The sequence below is a fragment of the Balaenoptera ricei genome, chromosome 15 (assembly GCF_028023285.1).
Source record: "Balaenoptera ricei isolate mBalRic1 chromosome 15, mBalRic1.hap2, whole genome shotgun sequence".
In the NCBI taxonomy this organism is placed as follows: Eukaryota; Metazoa; Chordata; class Mammalia; order Artiodactyla; family Balaenopteridae; genus Balaenoptera; species Balaenoptera ricei.
The window spans coordinates 53,045,202-53,064,792 of NC_082653.1; the positions used below are offsets into that span (position 1 = coordinate 53,045,202).

General features: G+C 54.8%; 1 protein-coding gene across 6 annotated transcripts; it reads left to right on the forward strand.

Moving 5' to 3' along the window:
• Positions 1–10,888: 10,888 nt before the first annotated feature.
• On the forward strand, positions 10,889–18,591 carry ZNF205 (zinc finger protein 205). 6 transcript variants are annotated; one of them, XM_059898572.1, is made up of 7 exons: positions 10,889–11,272; positions 11,666–11,804; positions 14,359–14,572; positions 14,826–14,917; positions 15,276–15,396; positions 16,961–17,065; positions 17,326–18,591. In XM_059898572.1, the coding sequence occupies exons 2-7, from the start codon at positions 11,748–11,750 to the stop codon at positions 18,390–18,392; spliced, it is 1,656 nt and encodes a 551-aa protein (XP_059754555.1). In that variant the 5' UTR covers positions 10,889–11,272; positions 11,666–11,747; the 3' UTR covers positions 18,393–18,591. The 6 variants fall into 6 exon arrangements, with proteins under 6 accessions (XP_059754555.1, XP_059754556.1, XP_059754557.1 ...); XM_059898573.1 differs by having other exon boundaries at positions 10,889–11,260; XM_059898574.1 differs by having other exon boundaries at positions 10,889–11,157.
• Positions 18,592–19,591: the final 1,000 nt, after the last annotated feature.

Genomic DNA, 19,591 nt, shown 5'->3' on the forward strand with positions numbered 1-19,591 from the left:
CAAGTCTCCAGGACAAAAGCTCTGTTAATATGCGCATCTGTGGGGGGTGGGCTGGGTTGCAGGGGGAGCTCTTCAGCCATCCTCCGATATTTGACCAGCTAATTTGGAACCTCGAGAGGCGGAGAGGCTTAGGCTAGACCAGCCTGGGGTGGAGGTGCTGCCACCAGACCCACCCAGACAATGGGAGCACCCAGAGCCGGGGTCCTCGGCCAGGACCTCTCCCTTTCTCCCTGGATCGCTTGTCTTTGTTGGCTGGGCTCCCCTCCAGTGCTGGGCTGAGTCGATGAGTCCGGTCCACCTGGGGGACCGTGGAGCCTGCCTTCCACTCCCCAGTGGGTACAGCAAGCCCACGTCACAGGAAGTCCAGCGACCCTCCCGAATGTCCCCATTGCCACAGGTCCGCCGGTACTCCCCAGCCCTGGTCTCCCGGGCACGGACCAACCACATCCACCCAAGGCTTTCTTCCAGCACCCTAATCCCCCATCCCACCACAGAGGCCTGGAGCCCCCTTTCTCTCTCCAATCTACAACGAACCCCTTAAGTCTGTCCTGGCAGCCTGCACCCCAGGCCTCCCTGCAACTCACCACTCGGGGTTCCCACTACAGAGGTGGAGGTGCTGAGGGGTTCTCTGAGGGCCCCCAGGGCCAGAGTCAGCCTCGGCCAACCTGCGAAAGGACTCCGGGAAAATGGAACAGGAAGTTCCCTTCCCCAATCCCATCCAGGTGGTGAGGGGGGCTTCCTAGAGTTAACCCTTAACCTCCCAGTTTGGGAGTGGGGTGGGGAGAGGGCGGGGCCAGAGAAATAAAGACAAAGCAGTGGATCCAGATTCCAACCCAGGCCTGTATTTGAGAGTCTAAATATCCAAGTAACAGCTGCCCCCCTCCTAATCAGGACTGGCCCTGTGCCCCTTGGCAGTCTGTCAGCCTGTACCTTTTTGGGGGACAAGAGTTGCCATTTACAAATGCTTGCTGGGACTTCCCTGGTGGTGCAGTGGTTAAGACTCTGTGCTTCCACTGCAGGGGGCGCGGGTTCATCCCTGGTCGGGGAAGTTCCACATGGCGCTAGGTGTGGCCAAAAAAAAAAAAGCTTGCTGTGTGCCGGGCACTGAGGATACTGAGGTAAACGTGAGGGACAGTCCCTGACCTCAGGGGGCTTGCACGCCAGGGTACAGGAGCAAACCACAGGTGCTAATTAGAAAATGGAACAGGACCATGGATGGGGAAGAGAGGGCGCTGGTCGACACTGCCACATAAAATCCTCCCAAGAATCCTTAGAGGTGGCTTTTGTCCCAGCTTTACCAATGACCAAGCAGGGGCTCCCAGTAGGGGAAGTGACCTCACCAACAGCCTTGAGTCCAACTCTAACTCCAAAGTCAAGCCTTTCCCTTTGCTCTAAAGGGCCTCTTTGCGTCATGCCCTTGGCTCCAGCCAGATGGGTACTTCCCTCTGGGGAGTCCGCGGTGCCTCGCTGAGCGTTCAGGGCTCCAACCTGCTCAGAGGCTGCCCCGACGGACGGCCAGACCCTGCGCTTGCTCTGGCTCCTCGGCCGGGTCTTTTCTCTTGCACTTAACAGCACCTGGGCTTCTCCTGTTCCTTTATTTTAATTGTCTAGCGTGGATCTCATTGGACCAAAGTTCCCTGCGGACAGTGGTCCGTTTCCCTTGTCAGCTCTGCATCCTCCGCGCCTAGCCTAGCGTCTGGCACACGTGAGGACGGACAAAAAGGATGAGGAACCGCCGGGCAGAAAGTCCACCGCCCTCCGAGGTTTGCTGGCACCCCGCACCTGGCACTCCACCGCGCGGACTCCCTCCACCTCGGGGGCAGTCGGGGGCTACTGAGCCCCCCTCCCTGGGGTGGGCCAGGAAACCCACCCAGGGCGGGACTATGAAACCCCACCCCGGATGTGGAAAGGAAACCCCGCCGCTGGGCCTGGCCTGGGAGGTGGGGCGGAGGCATCTCCTGTACCCCCTATACCTAGGCTGGACCATCACGCCCCCTCCCCCGGGCACCGCCGCCCCGGCCCCGCCTCCAGGACTGACGCGCGCACCTATGGCTGCGGCCTTCGAGAACGAGGCCGTGTCTGACCCCTGGGAGTGGGGGCAACTCGACCGGGAGCTGCGGGCCCTGTCTGGACATGATCGGGGAGAACTGCAGGAAGGAACGTGGCCTCCTCGGGTAAGGTGGTCTCGGTGCCTCGGGCCTGGAGCGTCCAGGTGAGAGCCTGGGGGAGCTGGCTGGGAGCACAGAGGGAAGGCTCGGTGTTTGCTGTTGACGCTGTCTTCCAGGCCTTCGACTCAGGTGCACACCTTTCCTGGAAATCTGTCAGAAAAGCAGAGACCAAGTTGACCTAACCCCCAGAAATAGCATCCAGGCAGAAAGGCAAGTGCCTGGAGTGAGACAAGATCAACACTAGCTTTTGGCCTCCTTCAATCCTAACTCTCGGCCCAGGTATGGGCTTTGGCTAATACCCGCGCTCCTGGCCCACCACGCGCGCGCACCATTCATTCGGGAAATATTTGCTTCCCCGAGTGTGTCCGGGCATTGTCCCTGACCCCGGGTACCCAGTGCTGAATAGAAGGGACAAGTGCTGCCCCCTTGAGGCTTACAGACCGGGCAGGACCAGATCACGGGGGCAAGGTTTATTAACTCAAATTACCTTGCAGAAATAAAGGGCTTAAGGGAATTCCCTAGCGGTCCGGTGGTTAGGACTCGGCGCTTTCGATGTCGGGCCCGGGTTCAATCCCTGGTCCGGGAACTAAGATGCTGCAAGCCGCGTGGCGAGGCAAAAAAAAAAGAGCTGAACATTTAAGTCCCTTCAAATTCGTCCTTATCTTTGAAAATATCAATACACTCCCCTCTCCCAGAGTGTTAGCCACTGAGAGACGAAAATTCTTGTGAAGTTGCTGGATTGTTACTTTACTCCATTTAGTAAAAATGATAAACGCATCTTCAATGGCTTTTCATATAAATCTACCTGTTTAGGATATATATCAATATCTTCTAAAATTATCTTGAAAATGCACACTTAAACTATTCTAGTTGTTACCTTAGATTTTGGGGGGAAGTAATTGTTGTCTAAAAAACAAACAAAAAACAAACCCCAACTTACCATTTATTTATTAAATATGAAAAAAAATTAAGTTCAGTATTATCCAGGTCAGCAAAAGCACCTGAAAATACTGAGTGATGGGGTCTTCTTTTTTCCTCTTATCTCTTCAGAGATTGCAAAAGAAAAACAAATTTCCTTGTATTTTCAGTTTCCTTAGGATTCCTCCATTTAGAATTATTCAGGGCAAAGGGAGAAATCCTTCTCCAGCTCTGGGAAGAATTACTATTAAAAACACTATGATCCCTTGATTAGCCTTTGGTTCATCCAGTGGCTTAAATGCCTGTCTCTTAACTGCATTAGTAACATCTTTTCCTGCAGCCATAACCCCAGCATTTTCCTCTGGGTGGTTGCAATCTTGATGGAGTAATTGCAGTGTTTATGGCACAGCCAGACCCCTCACTAAGGACCAGCCCTGGTACAGAAGCACTGGGGATTTTGATGAGAACAGGAGTGAGCATTGCACCTGTCCTGGTCTTTCTTCAGTGTCTGTAGACTAGCTATCTCCCAGGTGTTTCATCTTGTCTCTTTGGTAGGAGCCAGCCATTGGCTCTGCAAGCCCGAGCTGCAGTCTCAGCTTTGCCATTTGCCGCTGTGCGACTTGGGCAGATGGTTTAGTTGCATCCCTTCACTCTGCTGCTCAAAGCTCTTCTGTGGCTTCCTATGGCACTTAGAACTAAATCCAGACAGCTCAGCCTGGGGCTCATCCCACAGCCCCTTCCTACCATGGATCTCATCTTCTGTCTTCTTTTCCTTTGCCTTTCAATTCCTAAACATGCCAGTCTGATCCTGCCCTGGCCTGGAATGGATGCTTTCATTCACACCCCCACTTTGCCAGTTCCTCTTCATTCTTTTTTTTTTTTTTTTTTTTTAATGAGTTGGTTTAATTCCAGGTGGTACAGAATTCAGGACAGAACAAAGACTTAAGAACACACTTTGGCAGGATTCTGGGATAGGTTTACTCTGATCTCACAGCTAAGGTAGAAATGACTGAGAAGCACTGAAGAGAGGGTGAACCACTGTATGACTTTTCTAAATTTATTTATTTATTTATTTATTTGGCTGCGCTGGGTCTTAGTTGCAGCACATGGGATCTTCGTTACAGCATGCATACGGGTTCTAGTTCCCTGACCAGGGATCAAACCCGGATCCCCTGCATTGGGAGCATGGAGTCTTAACTGCTGGACCACCAGGGAAGTCCCTCACCCAGCCACTTAAACACAAGCTCCACAAGGCTGGCTTTGCTGCTGTTCATTGCTGTATCCCCAGTGCCCGGCACAGAGTAAACACTCACTAAATGTGGATTGAAGGAATATTCCACATCAGACCTTGTCTTTCCTGGTATTCTCTATTTCGGTAAATGTAGAACAATCCATTCAGTTGCTCAAGCCAGGTACTGGGATTTATCCTTGACGCCCTTGCTTTAACTCATTCCCACATCTCATCAGTCTCCAAGTTCTGTAGGTCTGATAGCCTAAATATTTTTCATATCTGTGTTTCTCTACCTCCACTGCTGCTACCAAGTCCAGGTCACCATTGTCTATTGCCTGGATCATAGCAATGGTCTTATGGTTTCTCTTCATTCATTTCCTTTTTTTTTTTTTAAGTAAACTTTTAGGTGTAATGTACAGAAATTGTGCGCAAACCAAAAATGAAGAGCGTGATGCATCTCCCCCAAGCAAAAACAGCCCTTTAGCCAGCATCCCAATCAAATCAGAATCTACTAGCACTCTCGGGCCTACACTGGTGCCCCCTTCTGGTCACTTCCCTTCCCCCATAATCTCTATCCTGACTTCCAACCACAGCAGATTTGTTTGGTCTGTCTTTGAACTCCGTGTAAGTGAAGTCACACAATAGGAACTCTCATTTGACCTTACTCCACAGTGAGGGAGTCATCCACGCGTTGCTTATTCCCTGAATAGTATTCCCCCATTGTGTTATTTGTTCATTCTACTGTGTCTACACGGGGGTGGTTTTCAGTTTGAGGCCACGCTTAGTAGTTCTTGTAGGTCTCTGGTAACCATATAAATGCGTACTGCGGGGCTTGTGCCCAGGAGTGAATCGCTGTGTCACAGGGTATGTGGATGGTCAGGTTCAGAAGATTCTGCCACACTTGTCCAGAGAGCTTGTACCATTTTCCCTCCCACTGTCTGCAGACTCATCTTGTGCATTTCTTGCCCCAGTCCTAGGATCAGCCGTTTCTCCATGGAACCCTGATTTTTTTCACATTATAAAGCATTCAAAAAAATAGGATTTTTAAAAGGAGGAGAGAAAGTAAAACTAATAGAAGTTCTACATTTTTTTTCACACCCAACGGAGTAAAAAAAAAAAAAAATAGAAGAGACACTAGTGAAAGACCACATGCCATGTAGAGGAAGGAGTCTGAGAGCTGAGGGTAGGGGGCAGAGAGTGCAGCAGGAGGAAGGGCTGAAAAGGACATCAAGGGTGGGTGCCTGAGTGCCATTGTCATCTGCTCCCATGAGGGGCCTCCAGGAGGGGTCCTCTGAGCTGAGCCAGTCGGAATGCCTCCTAAGTGCTCCCATCCCCACCTGCTTCAGTGTCTTTAGCTTTCGTGAGTGAATGTACCTTAAACTCTACCCAAGACTGGGGCACCCTTTAGGTATCAGATAGCAGGAGGTGACTGCAGCAACAGCAAAGGGTATTTTAGGATGATGATAGTGTCCTGGTTTCCTAAAAATGCAGCAACCTCTATAGGGAAAGTAACTTAATTTACTCTACTATCTACCTCCAAAGAGCCAAGTGAAGTGACTATTGAGCTTGGTCTCAACAGAGAATCCCCTCCCTGCCTGTACTGTAAGCTGTCTTTAGCTCCCAGGTAGAGAAAATGTTCTGGAAGGTGGGATGTGGGTGTTTGGGAAATATATCCAGTCAACCCTACTAAGTTTGGGGGCTCTTCTGGCCTTGGTGTTCACGGCTTGCCTGGCTGAGGCTGAAGCTGCCAGCCTTGACAATCATGGTAAGAAGCACTTGGAGTTGCTGCCTAGGGAGGAGCCTCCTTTCCTCCTGGAGCTTGCCCAGGGCAGGAGAAAGCCATTTCTGCTGACTGTGATGGGCAGGCTTCTGGGCCAGCATCACAGCTGAGATCCAGGAGCCAGGTTTAGGGTTGGCAGCCTCTCTGGCCTGCCCTGTTGCAAGATCAGATGTTAGTCTTGTTCACCCCCTGGAAAGGAGCAAAGCCTCCACAATAAGAGCTGCTGGGTAGTTCCAGTTGCTGCAAGGCAAGGGCATCAAGAATTGGGTGATGAGTAGGCTCCTGGTTAGAGACTGTGATGTAGCCATACAACAGAATATGCCGCAGTTGAAAAACAGCAAGGCACCGCTTGAGAACAGTAGAACTCTTGACACATAACCATCCGTCCAAACCTGCCCTAAGACTTGACCAAACTCTAGCATAGCTTCTAGCAGCATAAGGCCATGATGACCCCAGCCCCCCATTAAAATGCCTGCCTGAGAAAGCTCAAAGCTGCCAGGAAAATTTACTGTTCGTTCTAGCTAAATCCTGATGATGGGCCCCTAGCCTCCCTTTCTTAGAGCACTTACTAAAAAGGGCTTATAATTGTGAATATGTGTCTCTTACAACCCAGAAGCATCTGTCACTGACCTGAGAGCCATTCCCTTGAAATGTACTCATCAGGAGGGACAGGGCCTCTGTCTCCCTTCTCTGTGGGAGGATAGACTCCTCCTGCCTCCCACACCTGCCAGGTAGCAGACACACCTGGCCTAATTGCAGCTTCACTGACTGGCTCTATGTGACTTTTCACTACCCCCCCCCCGCCCCCATTCTCCCTTTGAAACACCCAGTCACCTCTGCAGCACATCGGATGGAGCGCAGCTCTTTGCCCTGCTGTCCGTAGTTACCGAATAAAATCTGTTTTCACCACTTCATAATGTATGGCTGTGTATGTCTTTGACATGCTACATGTTTTGTTTTTTCTCTATATGTTTTTTATACTGAACATCTCTAAAATATGTGTCACGCACACAGAGGGGGCACGTCAGCAGCATATACTCCCATTTTTGAAACAAAACAAAACAAAACTCAAAACGTGTGAGGGGCGGAGACCCTTGACCTGGGAGGCTGGACGGGGCGCTGGGCCGGAATTCCTGCTCCCGGGTACCCCGGCGCCGGCGCTCTCAGGCTGAGGGCCCTCGCTCAGCCAGCCGCAGTTTTCCCACCGGAAACTCGAGGGCTCCCGGGTGTACGCCCCGCGGTCCTCACCGCCCCCGTTTCCCCTGTGCCCCTGGCCCACAGGCGGGCTCCACGAGAGACCCGGGAAAACCGGAAGTTGGAATGGGGCAGCCGGACGGGAAACGCGGGCACACCGGCCAGGGTCCGGCAGCACCAGGATGACCCTTCGCCCTCGGCGGGACTGCCCCTCGGGGGCGCGGACGGCAGCGCGCAGGTAAGGGCGGCAGGGCGGTGCTGTGGAGGGGCGGGGCCATGGAGGCGACAGCCAATCACCGGCGTCTCCCGTGGGGTGGGGCGGGGCAGTTGTTGCTTGGGAGACGCGCTTCCCGCATAGTTGCCCTCCAGGCTGCAGAGCTGGGCAGCGACGACTTGTGCGCGCGGGGCTCCTGGGCCTCCTGTGGCTCCGAACGCCTCCCCCTGCGTCCGCCTCGCATCAGGGGACGGGGCCGCAGGGTCGCCTCCACGCCTCCGGCGGTGAGCGAGCCGCCGGGCACCTGAACTCTCACGACCTGGTCTCCAGCGGCCCTGGGAGTTCTGTTATTTTTCTTCAAAATTTGTTTTATTTCCGGGGTTCCACCTACCTAACACTTGTACTGGCTTCCTTTTCTTCTTTTTCAATGGTTAACATTTGCTCTGCTGTTTACTCGATTATTCCTATTTTTCTTGGCTTCTCTTACATTCCTTTATTTGCCCCTATCGTCTCTCCTTCCTAAGGCTAAATCTCTGCATTGCCCTGTCTCCAGCCTGGCTTAACGGTGTTCATTAGCACACGTTTGTTTTTGTTTTTCTTACATCAGATGATTCTTTTTTCTAGTTTTTATCATTCTGGCTGCTTTTTTGTAAGGTCCTCTTTAAGACCTGAATCAGCTCGCAGGCCAGTCTGAGGGTAGATGACGATTTATTTACTAAAGGTGACGTATTCTTTCTTACTCAAGCTCACTGAAGCCGCAGGATAGTGGAGTTGGTTGGCATTTGTTGAGTGTTTCCCGTGCCTGAAGCTCCGATAAGCGCCTTGTAAACAGGCTCCTGAGGTAAGTACGTCTCTAACCTGGTGGCCTGTGAGCGGGAAAACAGATGTTTTCTGCTGGAATTGTATGGAGTTCTTAATTTTGTTTTGTTTTTAGTCATCAACATTCAAAAGTCAGGATATTACACATAGAAATTGAATTCTTTTTTGGCTTCTCTTGAAAAAGCCTCATGCTTGGGCAATACTGAGCCCCCAACCGCCCCCTTTAAACAAAATATGGTTTCTTGAGGCCCCTGAAGTCCCTCCCACTCCGGTCTTACACCCAAGGCACTGGTGGTTTATGGTGCTGCCTGGTTGCTGAAGGCATTTAGGTTTTTGATCTCTACTTATTGACTCACACTGCCCTGGTCTGAAGTCTTTCGGGGACTGCAATTCCCACAAAGCAAATATCAATAATCCTTCCTCCTAGACCTGCTCAGGCCTAGAGCCAGCCCTAGAAGGGTTTCCTCTCATTTCCAAGAAGGAGCTAATATCTATCACATAGCGGATGCTCAATAAATATTTTCTGAACAGTTAAATAAATGTTGAGACTTCTTTTGGTCTAACTTAGGTGATCCCATGGTGGGATCCAAACCTCTGGGCTTCCTCAGTATACCTGAACTGTAGCCCCTTTTGTCTGGTAGAGAAACGTTTGCCCAGGAATCAGGACACACCCATTCTTTCTGGACTTGGTGCATTCCTGGGACTGCCATGTGTGAGATGCTCCACCTCAGGTTGAGTTCCTTTACTGTGGACACTGGCTTGACCCAGTCTGGCTCCCAGACTGCGCATTTCATCTTTTCCAGGGCCCTCTGTGGCTTTTTCTCAGTTTATAATTCTCTCTGTCTTGAAAACAGTATTGACTTTTGATACAACTTTGTTCATCTCTCTTTACCTTGAGGATTAAAACACCTGGAAATACTGACCAGAGCCAAACCCTGGGGGTAATTTTTCTTTCATCAAAGTGATAGTAGAATCAATAAGAATTCTAGGACTCCTAAAACAAGTTGAACTCCAAAAGCAGAGCTGCAAACTCAAAATGCTGCAAGGGCCAAGTGGAGAACCAAAAGTAGCACCCTGAGATCAGGCCCGGAATGGAGGAATATGGGTCCAGGGTTGCTCTGGTTGTTCTGGTTTCTCAAGAAGATCAATTTTATGGGAACTCTCCTCATTTTTCTTTTTTAATAAATTTATTTATTTATGGCTGCGTTGGGTCTTCGTTGCTGCACGCAGGCTTTCCCTAGTTGCGGTGAGTGGGGGCTACCCTTCGTTGCGGTGCTCTGGCTTCTCACTGCAGTGGCTTCTCTTTGTTGTGGAGCACAGGCTGTAGGCGGGCGGGCTTCAGTAGTTGTGGTACGCTGGCTCAGTAGTTGTGGCTCACGGGCTCTAAAGCGCAGACTCAGTAGTTGTGGTGCCTGGGTTCAGTTGCTCCGCGGCACGTGGGATCCTCCCGGGCCAGGGTTCTGAACCCGTGTCCTCTGCATTGGCAGGCGGATTCTTAACCACTGCGCCACCAGGGAAGTCCCGGAACCCTCCTAATTTTTTAAGTGTTGGGAACTAAGTTTAAAAAAAATTGAACCCTTGTGAGTGCACACAGCACACCGATGGGGTGGTACAAGGGCCAGTGGTGCCTGTCTTCCTGGGTGAAGTGGATGCATCTCAGAGGACTCTGATGGGCCGAAGGCAGGGGGCCTGGGAACGTTTCCAGCAGGAATCTTCCTGGAATCTGACTACGGGGCTGGCCCTCACCCCTTTCCTGACACTCATCTCCTGTGCCCTGTTAAGGAGAGATGGGTGCCTTGCCCCAGGGAGTGAAGCACAGTCTCTGTTCTCCCGTTTGGGGAGCCTTAGTTCTCAGGGTCTGAAGGGAAGATAGAAGCTGAGATGTGGACTTTGAAGCCACCAGGGATGTCTGAGGGTTTGGGACCCCATGCATGGCTGGGTCAGACCCCTTTGTCACCTCTATCCCTAGCCTTGAGAGGGAGCTAGTGGGGGGGGGGGGTTTGCAGAGGGCAGCGTCTGGAAAAATCAGATTGATGCCACATCTTTCCAAAGTGTGAGACATGGGTGTAGGGGTGGGTACTGGGGAGTTCCCAGGTCTCTTTGTTTCCTAAGTTTGCTCTTAGGGAGAGAGAACTCCATGCCAGTCTTGGCGGGAACCCAGAGGAGCTGCTGACCGGTCTGGGAGCCTTAAATGAAATCCAGGGACGTCTCCACGGAGACACCCATAAGACTTTCAGAAGCTCTGTGTACTGAAAAGGACCACCATGTCCCTCCACTCGGCAAAGTGTCCTTCGTCCTGTAACGACAGCTGCAATTTGAAACGTCAAATATCAAAATCCTTACAGAAAATATATTTTCCCACTTTGGCGCCCCTGCTTGGCTGGTGTCACGAGTACGTACCAGGTAAAGCGATCGTGAGCCGGCAACGCGGATCTGGGAGTCACCTCCCGGCCGAGAGCAGGTGCAGCCGGCCTCGGGACCCCAGACCCGGAACCCTCCAAGCTGGGAACGCTGTAGGGCTGCAGCTGCGCGGGGAACGGGATCTGGGAGGGACTTCCTGTTGTCCCTAATCCCAGTCTCCACCCGGCTCCCCGCGCCAGGTGCAGGCTGCGGAGACTCCCTTCCCCGGGGGAGGGGGCTCCGCCGCCCGAGGTGACCCCTCCGCCTCCACCTCGGTGAGAGGGGGGCTGGGAGGGCGCCTGGATCCCGAGACCCGCGCGGGTGGCCAGCTGGCAGGAGGGGACGGGGTCAAAGGTGGAAGGCTACGGGCTGGCAGGGAGAGGAGGCCTGGACCTGGGTTCGGAAAGAGGAAGGACATCATCTGTGCGGGACCGTGAGCAGAATGGACACCCGGCCCGGGCGGGTGGTTGCAGCCGCAGGGAGGGCTGCTGAGAGCGGGCAGCTCAATTTCTGGATCCCAGGCGGGACCGAGTCAGGTCGAGCGCAGGGTGTGTGTGTGTGTCCTGGGCCCGGGAGACGGCGGGGCCTGTATTCCTCCGCGGAGCTGGCTGTGGTGGGCGGGGCCCTACTCGGCACCTGTTTCGTAGGATCTCTGCAGACCTTTCGGCTCCTGATGACAGGAGATTCAGATTTCAAGTCACCCCGGTTTTCCTTAACCCAGTTGCTCTGAGATTCTTGCTTCAACGATAAACGGGATAATACAAAATAGCATTCTGTCAAAGAGAGGGACCAAAAAACAGCATAGAGAGTGAGACCGTTGGAGGGCGTCTCGGAGGCTTTATTTCTGATTGGGACCAGGGATGGATCTGGTCCGGCGTGGGAATTTGGAGGGCTTCAGGGATGTCCAGGAGACACTGGCTGATTTCCTTCTGCTCCTCTAGGCTCCTGGCCAGAAGCTGGAGGGGACTTGGTCAACAAGACCAAGAAACGACTCAGCTGAGCTTTGTAGCTCTGAGACAGAAAATGTCTGCGGATGGCGGAGGCATCCGTGCTACCCAGGACAAGGAGAGAGCCCAAGAGGTATGGATGGGGTGCTGGGTGAGGGAGGCATGCACTGGAAGGAACTGGAGTGGAAGGGGATTTTCAAGGCAGGGCATTTGGACCAGTGGAGAAGTTAGACTCACCGTGGGAGCAGGGCTGGTAGAGGCGGTGGGCGGATGTTAAAGAGGTGGTATGATGGGAAATACCTTCCACCTGGGAATCGACTTCTATGGGACTGCTTTGCTTTGCCTGGTGAATTCGGTAGTCAGCAGACCAAAGGCTACACGAGATAGTAAGGGGGCTGCACAGGGGTCCTGTGGGTGGGGTTTGCTCTCTGAACAGTGCTCAGAGTATATGGGCAAGCCTCAGTCTACCCTGTACTCCCCTCTGCCTGGGCCCGCATCTCCTCTCTCCTTGGGTCTGAGCACATAGCCCTTCCTGTACCTGTTGCCTGTGTGTGTGTAGTTACGACTTGCGGGGAGACCAGGGTCACCAAGCTTGGGACTGGGGGAACATGAGTCAGCTGCAGCGGGATGTGCGACCTTGGGCAGGTCCCTTGGCCTCTGGGAACCAGGTGTGTCATCTATAAAATGCGGATCATGTGCCTGCCATTCCCACCTTTCTTGCCAGGTGGTTGGGAGGCTCGGAGAAGATAATAGGCACGAGAGGCCTCCGTGAGCAGCTCATCAGCCCGTAGGTGCTCATTATTGTAACATATAAAACACCACCACCCACAGCAACTAGAACCTAGGTCAGAGAAACCTGGAAATCCTCAGCTAGGGTTTCCAGTGGCTGTAAGTTCAAGTACAAATCAAGTGTCAGTTCTGTTTTCATACCATAGAAGCACAAAGAATTTTTACCGCAGTTCAGTTTCCCTTCCATAATGCCTTTGTAACACCCAGTGGGCCTCACATGTCCACAACATTCTCTGCTGATGTTGGATTCTGTCAGCTCACACAGTAGAGTAATAATAATAATTACCAGCACTGCTCTTTGTTTATCCAGAACTTTCTGGAGTGGAGAGCTCTTTCTCACGTATTATCTGTGTGGAGGGAGAGCAGCTGAGTCCCGGAGGCCGCCTGGCCTGTGTGCCTCCCAGGAACGTTGACTCCTGGCCTGAGGGTCTTATATACTGAGGTGGGTGGGGAGGTGGAGGGATAGGCTTGAGTTCCCAGCAGAAGGCTGGCCGGTGCCCAGTGCTATGGGTGGTGATGATGAGGCCTCACCAGGGCCTCCCAGTGCAAGGGAAGTGACTTTCCCAGTGCTCTGCTCTGCTCAGGACTGAAAGGCTGGTAAGCGGTGGTTCTGGATTCCAGCCCCGGTAGCCTGACTCAAAAGCTTGCTCCTCACCTCCCAGAGGGCTGGGGCAGAGGCTGCTATGAAGAGGGGAGGGAGGACCCTGGCAGCCCCATTGTGGGGGACAGTGCTAAAGGGGATGAGCCTGAGAGGAGTTTCCCTTCCATCAGACCTAGGTGGGTGCAAGTCCTCAGCACGGTTAGAGGTATGCTTGGACTTATTTTTTGCAAATCAGAAACTGCCAACAGCTCTGACCAATTGAGTTAGGACTGAAATGGCCCAAGGCCACATGTCTTCCTGTCACTTTCAAGAAGTTATGGCCCTGGGGGTGACTTGTGAGTCTGATACACTTGAGTTCAAGTCCTGGCCGAGTCACTCCAAGCTCTATGACCTTGGGCCATTGTCTGATCTCAGAGCCTGGGTGTGTGAGTTTCCTGTGTCTGCTGTAACAAAGGACCACAAACTGGGTGGCTTAAAACAACCGGCATTTATTCTCTCACACTTTGGAGGCCAGAACCCCAAAATCAAGGGGTCGGCAGGGCCCCCTCCCAAGGCTCTAGGGGAGGATCCTTCCCGCCTCTCAGCTTCTGGTGGCTCCAGGTGTCCCTTGGCTTGTGACAGCATCACTCCAGCCTCTGCTTCCATCTTCACATGGCTTCTCCTCTGTTTCTGTGTCCTCTCCTCTTTTTTTTTGGCTGCCACGTGGCTTGTGGGATCCTAGTATCCCGACCAGGGATAGAACCTGGGCCTTCGGCAGTGAAAGCGGGAGTCCTAACCACTGGACTGCCAGGGAAGCCCCTGTGTCCTCTCCTCTTATATGGACACCAGTCATTGGATTCAGGGCCCAACCTGAATCCAGGATATTTCATCTCAAGATCCGTAACTACATCTGCAAAGACCTTTTTTCCAAATAAGGTCACATTCTGAGGTTCCGAGTAGACATGAATTTTGAGGGTACACTATTCAACCCAGACAACTACACTCGGTTTCCTCATATATTAAAGAATAACAATCCACACTCCTGTGGGAGGTGTGAGGCTCGAAGTGGGAAGAGGCATCTGCCCTGTGGGCACCCAGCAGGGCCTCGATGAGCCTCCCCTCCTTCCCTCACTGTCCGGCCTCACAGGGGTGAACCACGGATGTGCAGGTCTTAGGGACGGAGACGGAAGGAGGGCCAGCCTTGCATCTGGGTGTGCGTTCTGCCACCCTTGGTGTGTACCTCTGCAGGTCCCCGAGCGTGGAGTTCTGCTCTGTCTCCCATTCTCTGTCCCAGTGCTGATGGGGCTGTTATTTCTAGACTCCAGGTCACGGGCATTCTTGTCAAGAAATGCTTTCCGAGTCGGAGGGGACAGTGCCGTTGGGAGCCGCTCAGGAGTCACCCCACATCAAGATGGAACCAGAAGAGCCGCACCCTGAGGGGGCATCACAGGAGGCCAGAGCTCAAGGAGCACGGGGCTGGGTGCCCCTAAGCCAGGGCTCTAAGGAGAAAGCGCATTTCCTGCCTGGTGGAGGTGAGGATGGGGATGTGGAGAGAGGCACTTTCCCAGGTAGATGCTCAGCCCAAGTGGGAGACCCTGATGTCTGCCCCACCTGCCCCTTGGAGGCTGCCCCTCAGAGCCCACTGACCCTCTTCTTGGATCAGGTTGGGGGTGGAGTTGGAGGCACCGTGGGTGTCCCTGGTGGGCCTGGCATGAGCTCACTGCGGGGAGTGGGAGGGCCAAGCGGGACGAGGTGGCCGCCCTGAGGACCTCTCTCCTCTCTCAGCCCTCCCCTCCCCCCAGATCCCTGTGCTCTCTCACGAGGGGAGGACCAGAGACCGGCGGATGGCCGCGGCGCTCCTCACTGCCTGGTCCCAGGTGAGTGTCCCCATCCAGAGCTGGAGCCGAAGGACGTGGAGGGACAGCGTCTCTGAATTGTCCTCCGGATCTGAGCGCTGGACCTGGGGGTGGGGACTGGAGATCCTGAGCTTTGGCAGTGGTGCCGAACAGAAGGATCCTTGTTTTTGTCTCTTGTCTCCTGCTGTACACAAGCGCTTTGTTCTTGCCCCCAAAAGCCTTCCTTGGGCAACTGTCCTGCTTCACCATCACACCCGAGGGCCAGCCTCACTTGAGTCAGCAGGATGGGAGTTGGGGTTTTGCCCTTGTCCTGGCACCACCGTGCCCCTCCACCACGTCCTGGCGTGTCCTGGAGAGTGGGCATTTCGTGTTGTTTCAGATGCCAGTGACCTTTGAGGACGTGGCTGTGTACCTCTCCCGGGAGGAGTGGGGGCGGCTGGACCACACACAGCAGAGCTTCTACAGGGATGTCCTGCAGAAGAGGAACGGGCTGTCCTTGGGTAAGGGCTCACTCGTGCTGGGGTGCTGCTTCCTTAGGCCCTGGGAAGTCAGCGGTGGGGCCCATCTGCCATCACCTCCTCCTCCCTTTCCAGGGCTTGAACCCCCTCTTGTGGTTCATCCAGACCTCGCTGTACTATAGAAGCTTCCTAGTGATGGATGTGTTCTGGTCGGTGCTGATATGGTAGCCATGAGCCATATGTGGCTATTGACCCCTAGAAATGCAGCTAGGGCAACTGAGTTTTTTGTTTTATCTCATTTTAATCAGCTCAGATTTGAATTGAAATAGCCACACGTGGCTAGTGGCTGCTGTGCTGGACGGTGCCGACCTAGAGACTGTGCTTCTCTCCAGTTCTTCCCTAGCTTATTCCAGTAGTTCCCCCCCTTCCAAGCCCAGCTTCAGAGGTATCTGAGCAGAAAGCCTGGCTCTGGGCCGGGCTGCTAGCCCAGAGGATGGGGAGCAGTGCCAGCTAATCGCTCCAGGCCTTTGACTCTGAACTGTCACATCCACCCCAGGGCCGTGTCCTCTTCTCAGAGGGGCCTTGGCTCCCTTGGTTTTTCGCATGGTAAGCAGTAAAGTCCCAGGGCTTTGATTCCTCAGTTTCAGGCTCTAGTTTTCATGGCAGACTTTTATGAGGGCTTATGGAAAAATCAGCATTCATTCATTCATTGTCGTTCATTCAGTCATTCTGTCTGTTTGTCTGTCAGTGCACGTCTCTTGCACACCTGCTAGTCCAGGTGGAGCCAGGGTCTTGGTAATTCCACCCTCTGACTTTGATGGTGGGCCAAGACCCCTGCTGTCCCTGGTGGGCCCCAGGATCACAGCAGCTGCTGTGCTCACACCTTTAATTATCTCTGGTTTGCTCACCACCCATTGTTAGCACTCTCCGGGGCCCAGGCCAGCAGGTCCAGGCAAGTCCTGGGAGATCAGAGGGAACCAGCATCCACTCCACAGCCCCATGGCAGGCCTCACGAATGCCCTAAACCACCCAGTTGGTCCAAACATTCCTTCCCTCCCATGGGGCTTGGATCAGGGCATGGAGGCCAGGGCCCCTCTGCTCTCTTCCTGACTTGACCAGAATTCCCAGGCCCTCACCCTGGGGTACTTGGCAAATGGGCCTTTGGTCTTTGACTTCTGGGTGGTCAGTGTCCCTGGCCCTCTTATCGCAGGCCCTCCCACTTGGCCTCTCTTTGCCCACTGCCCCTCCCCCAGGAGCCCTTTTTGCCTGTGATCCTGGGAAGGTGCAGGTGCAGGATAGGAAGACTGCATCTGGTTTCTGACATTGCTGGACTCACTGCTGGGGACAGTGTGACATAGAGGTGGCCAGCAGCTGACCTGGCCCAGCCCTGAGAAGAGTGTGCCTGGAGGTTGCCCCGGAGTGTGCATCCTGAGAGGGCATGGCCATCTGCCCCCAGTGACTGTTGAGCTCACTTGGTTTTGCCCCGTGTTTGCAGAGCTGCACCCCTTCTTCTTTTGCTCCATCACCTCTCCGGGGAGGTGGAGGGTGGTTTCTGCTTGCTGTGCAGCCCGAAAGGCCCTGACTGAGCACAGCATCTCTTCCCAAGCAGGGTTTCCCTTCAGCAGGCCTTTCTGGGCCTCTCAAGTGCAGGGCAAGGGCGAGGCCTCGGGATCCTGCCAGCTGATGGGAGATGAGGAGGAGGAGAAGAGAGGTGCGTGCAGAGGTGACAGGTGGGCGGGGCAGTAGGGTCGTGGCTGTCACTCCCAGGTGCCCCATGTCAGTGCGGGCTGTTTCCTGTGGGGTGCAGACACACAGCCCCTCCTGGGGCAGGGCCACCAGCCCTCCCTCCTGTGTGGAGGGTGGCTCTTGCTTCCAGGGTTCCCAGCAGGTCCTTGCCCTAATTTCTAGCTCCACAATTCCCCCGGGGCCCTCATGAAAGCCTCTGCGTTGCTGGAATCCCTCTTTATCCAGGAGCCGTGGAGGTGGGCAAGGAGGAGCTAGCCCCGTCCCTGGGAGCCCTTGGGGATATGAAGTCCTTCAAAAGCAGGGTGGGGAGAGCCCAGGGGGACGCCCCACGGTGTGGGCAGCAAGAAGTCGGCGGCCAGAGCTCAGGGCCAGCCAAGGACGATGTGCAGCCGGGTCCCGCGGAGGAGGCACAGTCGGAACCAGCCCCGCCTGACATCGGCATCCCGAAAGCCCAGGAGGGCCGCTTCCCAGAGCAACCCAGAGAGGGGGAGACGACCGCCCCTGAGAGCAGCGAGGAGGGCCTGGCCCCTGACGGCGACGCCGGCAAGAAGACCTACAAGTGCGAGCAGTGCGGCAAGGCCTTCAGCTGGCACTCGCACTTGGTGACGCACCGGCGCACTCACACGGGCGAGAAGCCCTACGCCTGCACGGACTGTGGCAAGCGCTTCGGCCGCAGCTCGCACCTCATCCAGCACCAGATCATCCACACTGGCGAGAAGCCCTACACCTGCCCGTCGTGCTGGAAGAGCTTTAGCCACCACTCGACGCTGATCCAGCACCAGCGCATCCACACGGGTGAGAAGCCCTACGTGTGCGACCGCTGCGCCAAGCGCTTCACCCGCCGCTCGGACTTGGTCACCCACCAGGGCACCCACACGGGTGCCAAGCCGCACAAATGCCCCATCTGCGGCAAGTGCTTCACGCAGAGCTCAGCCCTGGTCACCCACCAGCGCACCCACACCGGGGTCAAGCCCTACCCGTGCCCCGAGTGCGGCAAGTGCTTCAGCCAGCGCTCCAACCTCATCGCCCACAACCGCACGCACACCGGCGAGAAGCCCTACCACTGCCTCGACTGCGGCAAGAGCTTTAGCCACAGCTCCCACCTCACCGCCCACCAGCGCACCCACCGCGGCGTCCGGCCCTACTCCTGCCCCCTGTGCGGCAAGAGCTTCAGCCGGCGCTCCAACCTGCACCGGCACGAGAAGATCCACGTGGCGGGGCCCAAGGCCCTGGCCATGCTGATGCTGGGGGCAGCCGGGGCTCTGGCGGCGCCCCCTCCGGCCCCCACCTAGGAGGCTGAGAGATAGGGGCCGGCCCGGAGACAGGGAAGGAGGGGGATTGGAGCGGGGGCAGCTGCTGCGGGGGTGTGACCTGGGAGGCCCAGGAAGGGAGTTGGGGAGGTGCTGGCATGGGGGTGGGGCGCGGCAACACGGGAGGAGCTCGGGTGAGGAGCAGGCATGCTCACTGCAAATTAAAGGCCTTGGAATTCGAGCGACAGCCTATAGCTCTGTCTCGTGGGGCCCTGGAGGCTGACCCCGGACTTGGCTGGGGGAATTGGGGGCTCCAGGGTCAACCCAGTGTCTCCTCACTCAGCCATCCCTATGTCATCCCTCTGGGGGCTTGGGCACCTTTCTCCCCAGCCTTCACCTGGCTTGGACCCGTTCCAGAGCCTATAGCAAAGGCTTCTGAGCACAGAGGTTTCCAAACCTGAAGTCAGCTGGCCACTTCTGAAATTGTGGACCCGGTGGGGTGGTCTGCTGCTGTGGTCACTTGTCCCAGGCATTGCCCACTGAGCTCTGGACCCTCCCTGGGCTCTTCTCTTTGGGACCCGGGAGGAGGGCCGAGCCAGCATGGGAATTCATGCTCAGTGCCTCCTGCCTTCCCTGTCTCCTGTCTCAGGCACTGGGGCCTGCATTTTGTGACTGGACGTTTTCACCTTCGTCCCTGGGGACCCAGCTGTAATCCAGTGAGGATTTCTCACTTACCAGGGACCCTGCCCCTCCTGGTCCTTCCTGAGGCTGCTGCCAGCTCCCTCTCCTACTTCTCACCTCCTTGGTCTCTTTGCACATGTCCTTTATAATTTGCCCTATCCGCCTCTGCCTGGCTGTTTTACTCCTGGCCTTCTGGTTTTTTAGCTCTGAAGCTTCTCATTCTCTACGTTTCCCGCCCCCCCCCCCCCGGGGAGGGGTGGGCTCAGCTTGCTTATTGTCCTAGGTTTGCAGCTCAGCTCTCACAATTACATTCAGACACCAAATGACCTTGAGGACGTCTGCATCAGCGAGGCTGTTGGGACCCCACCTGTCTCTGCAGATCACATGGCCAGCAGGGCAGTCGCAGCCCTGGTTAGCTCCCAGCCAATAAGGGATGAAATGTCTTGAACAGGACGGCGGACTGAGAATAGTAATAATAGCTGCCAGTGGCAGCTGCCCTGTCAGGCGTGGGGCCAAGCACCATATATATGTTTCCTCAACGCTCTACAAGTCTGAGCAGT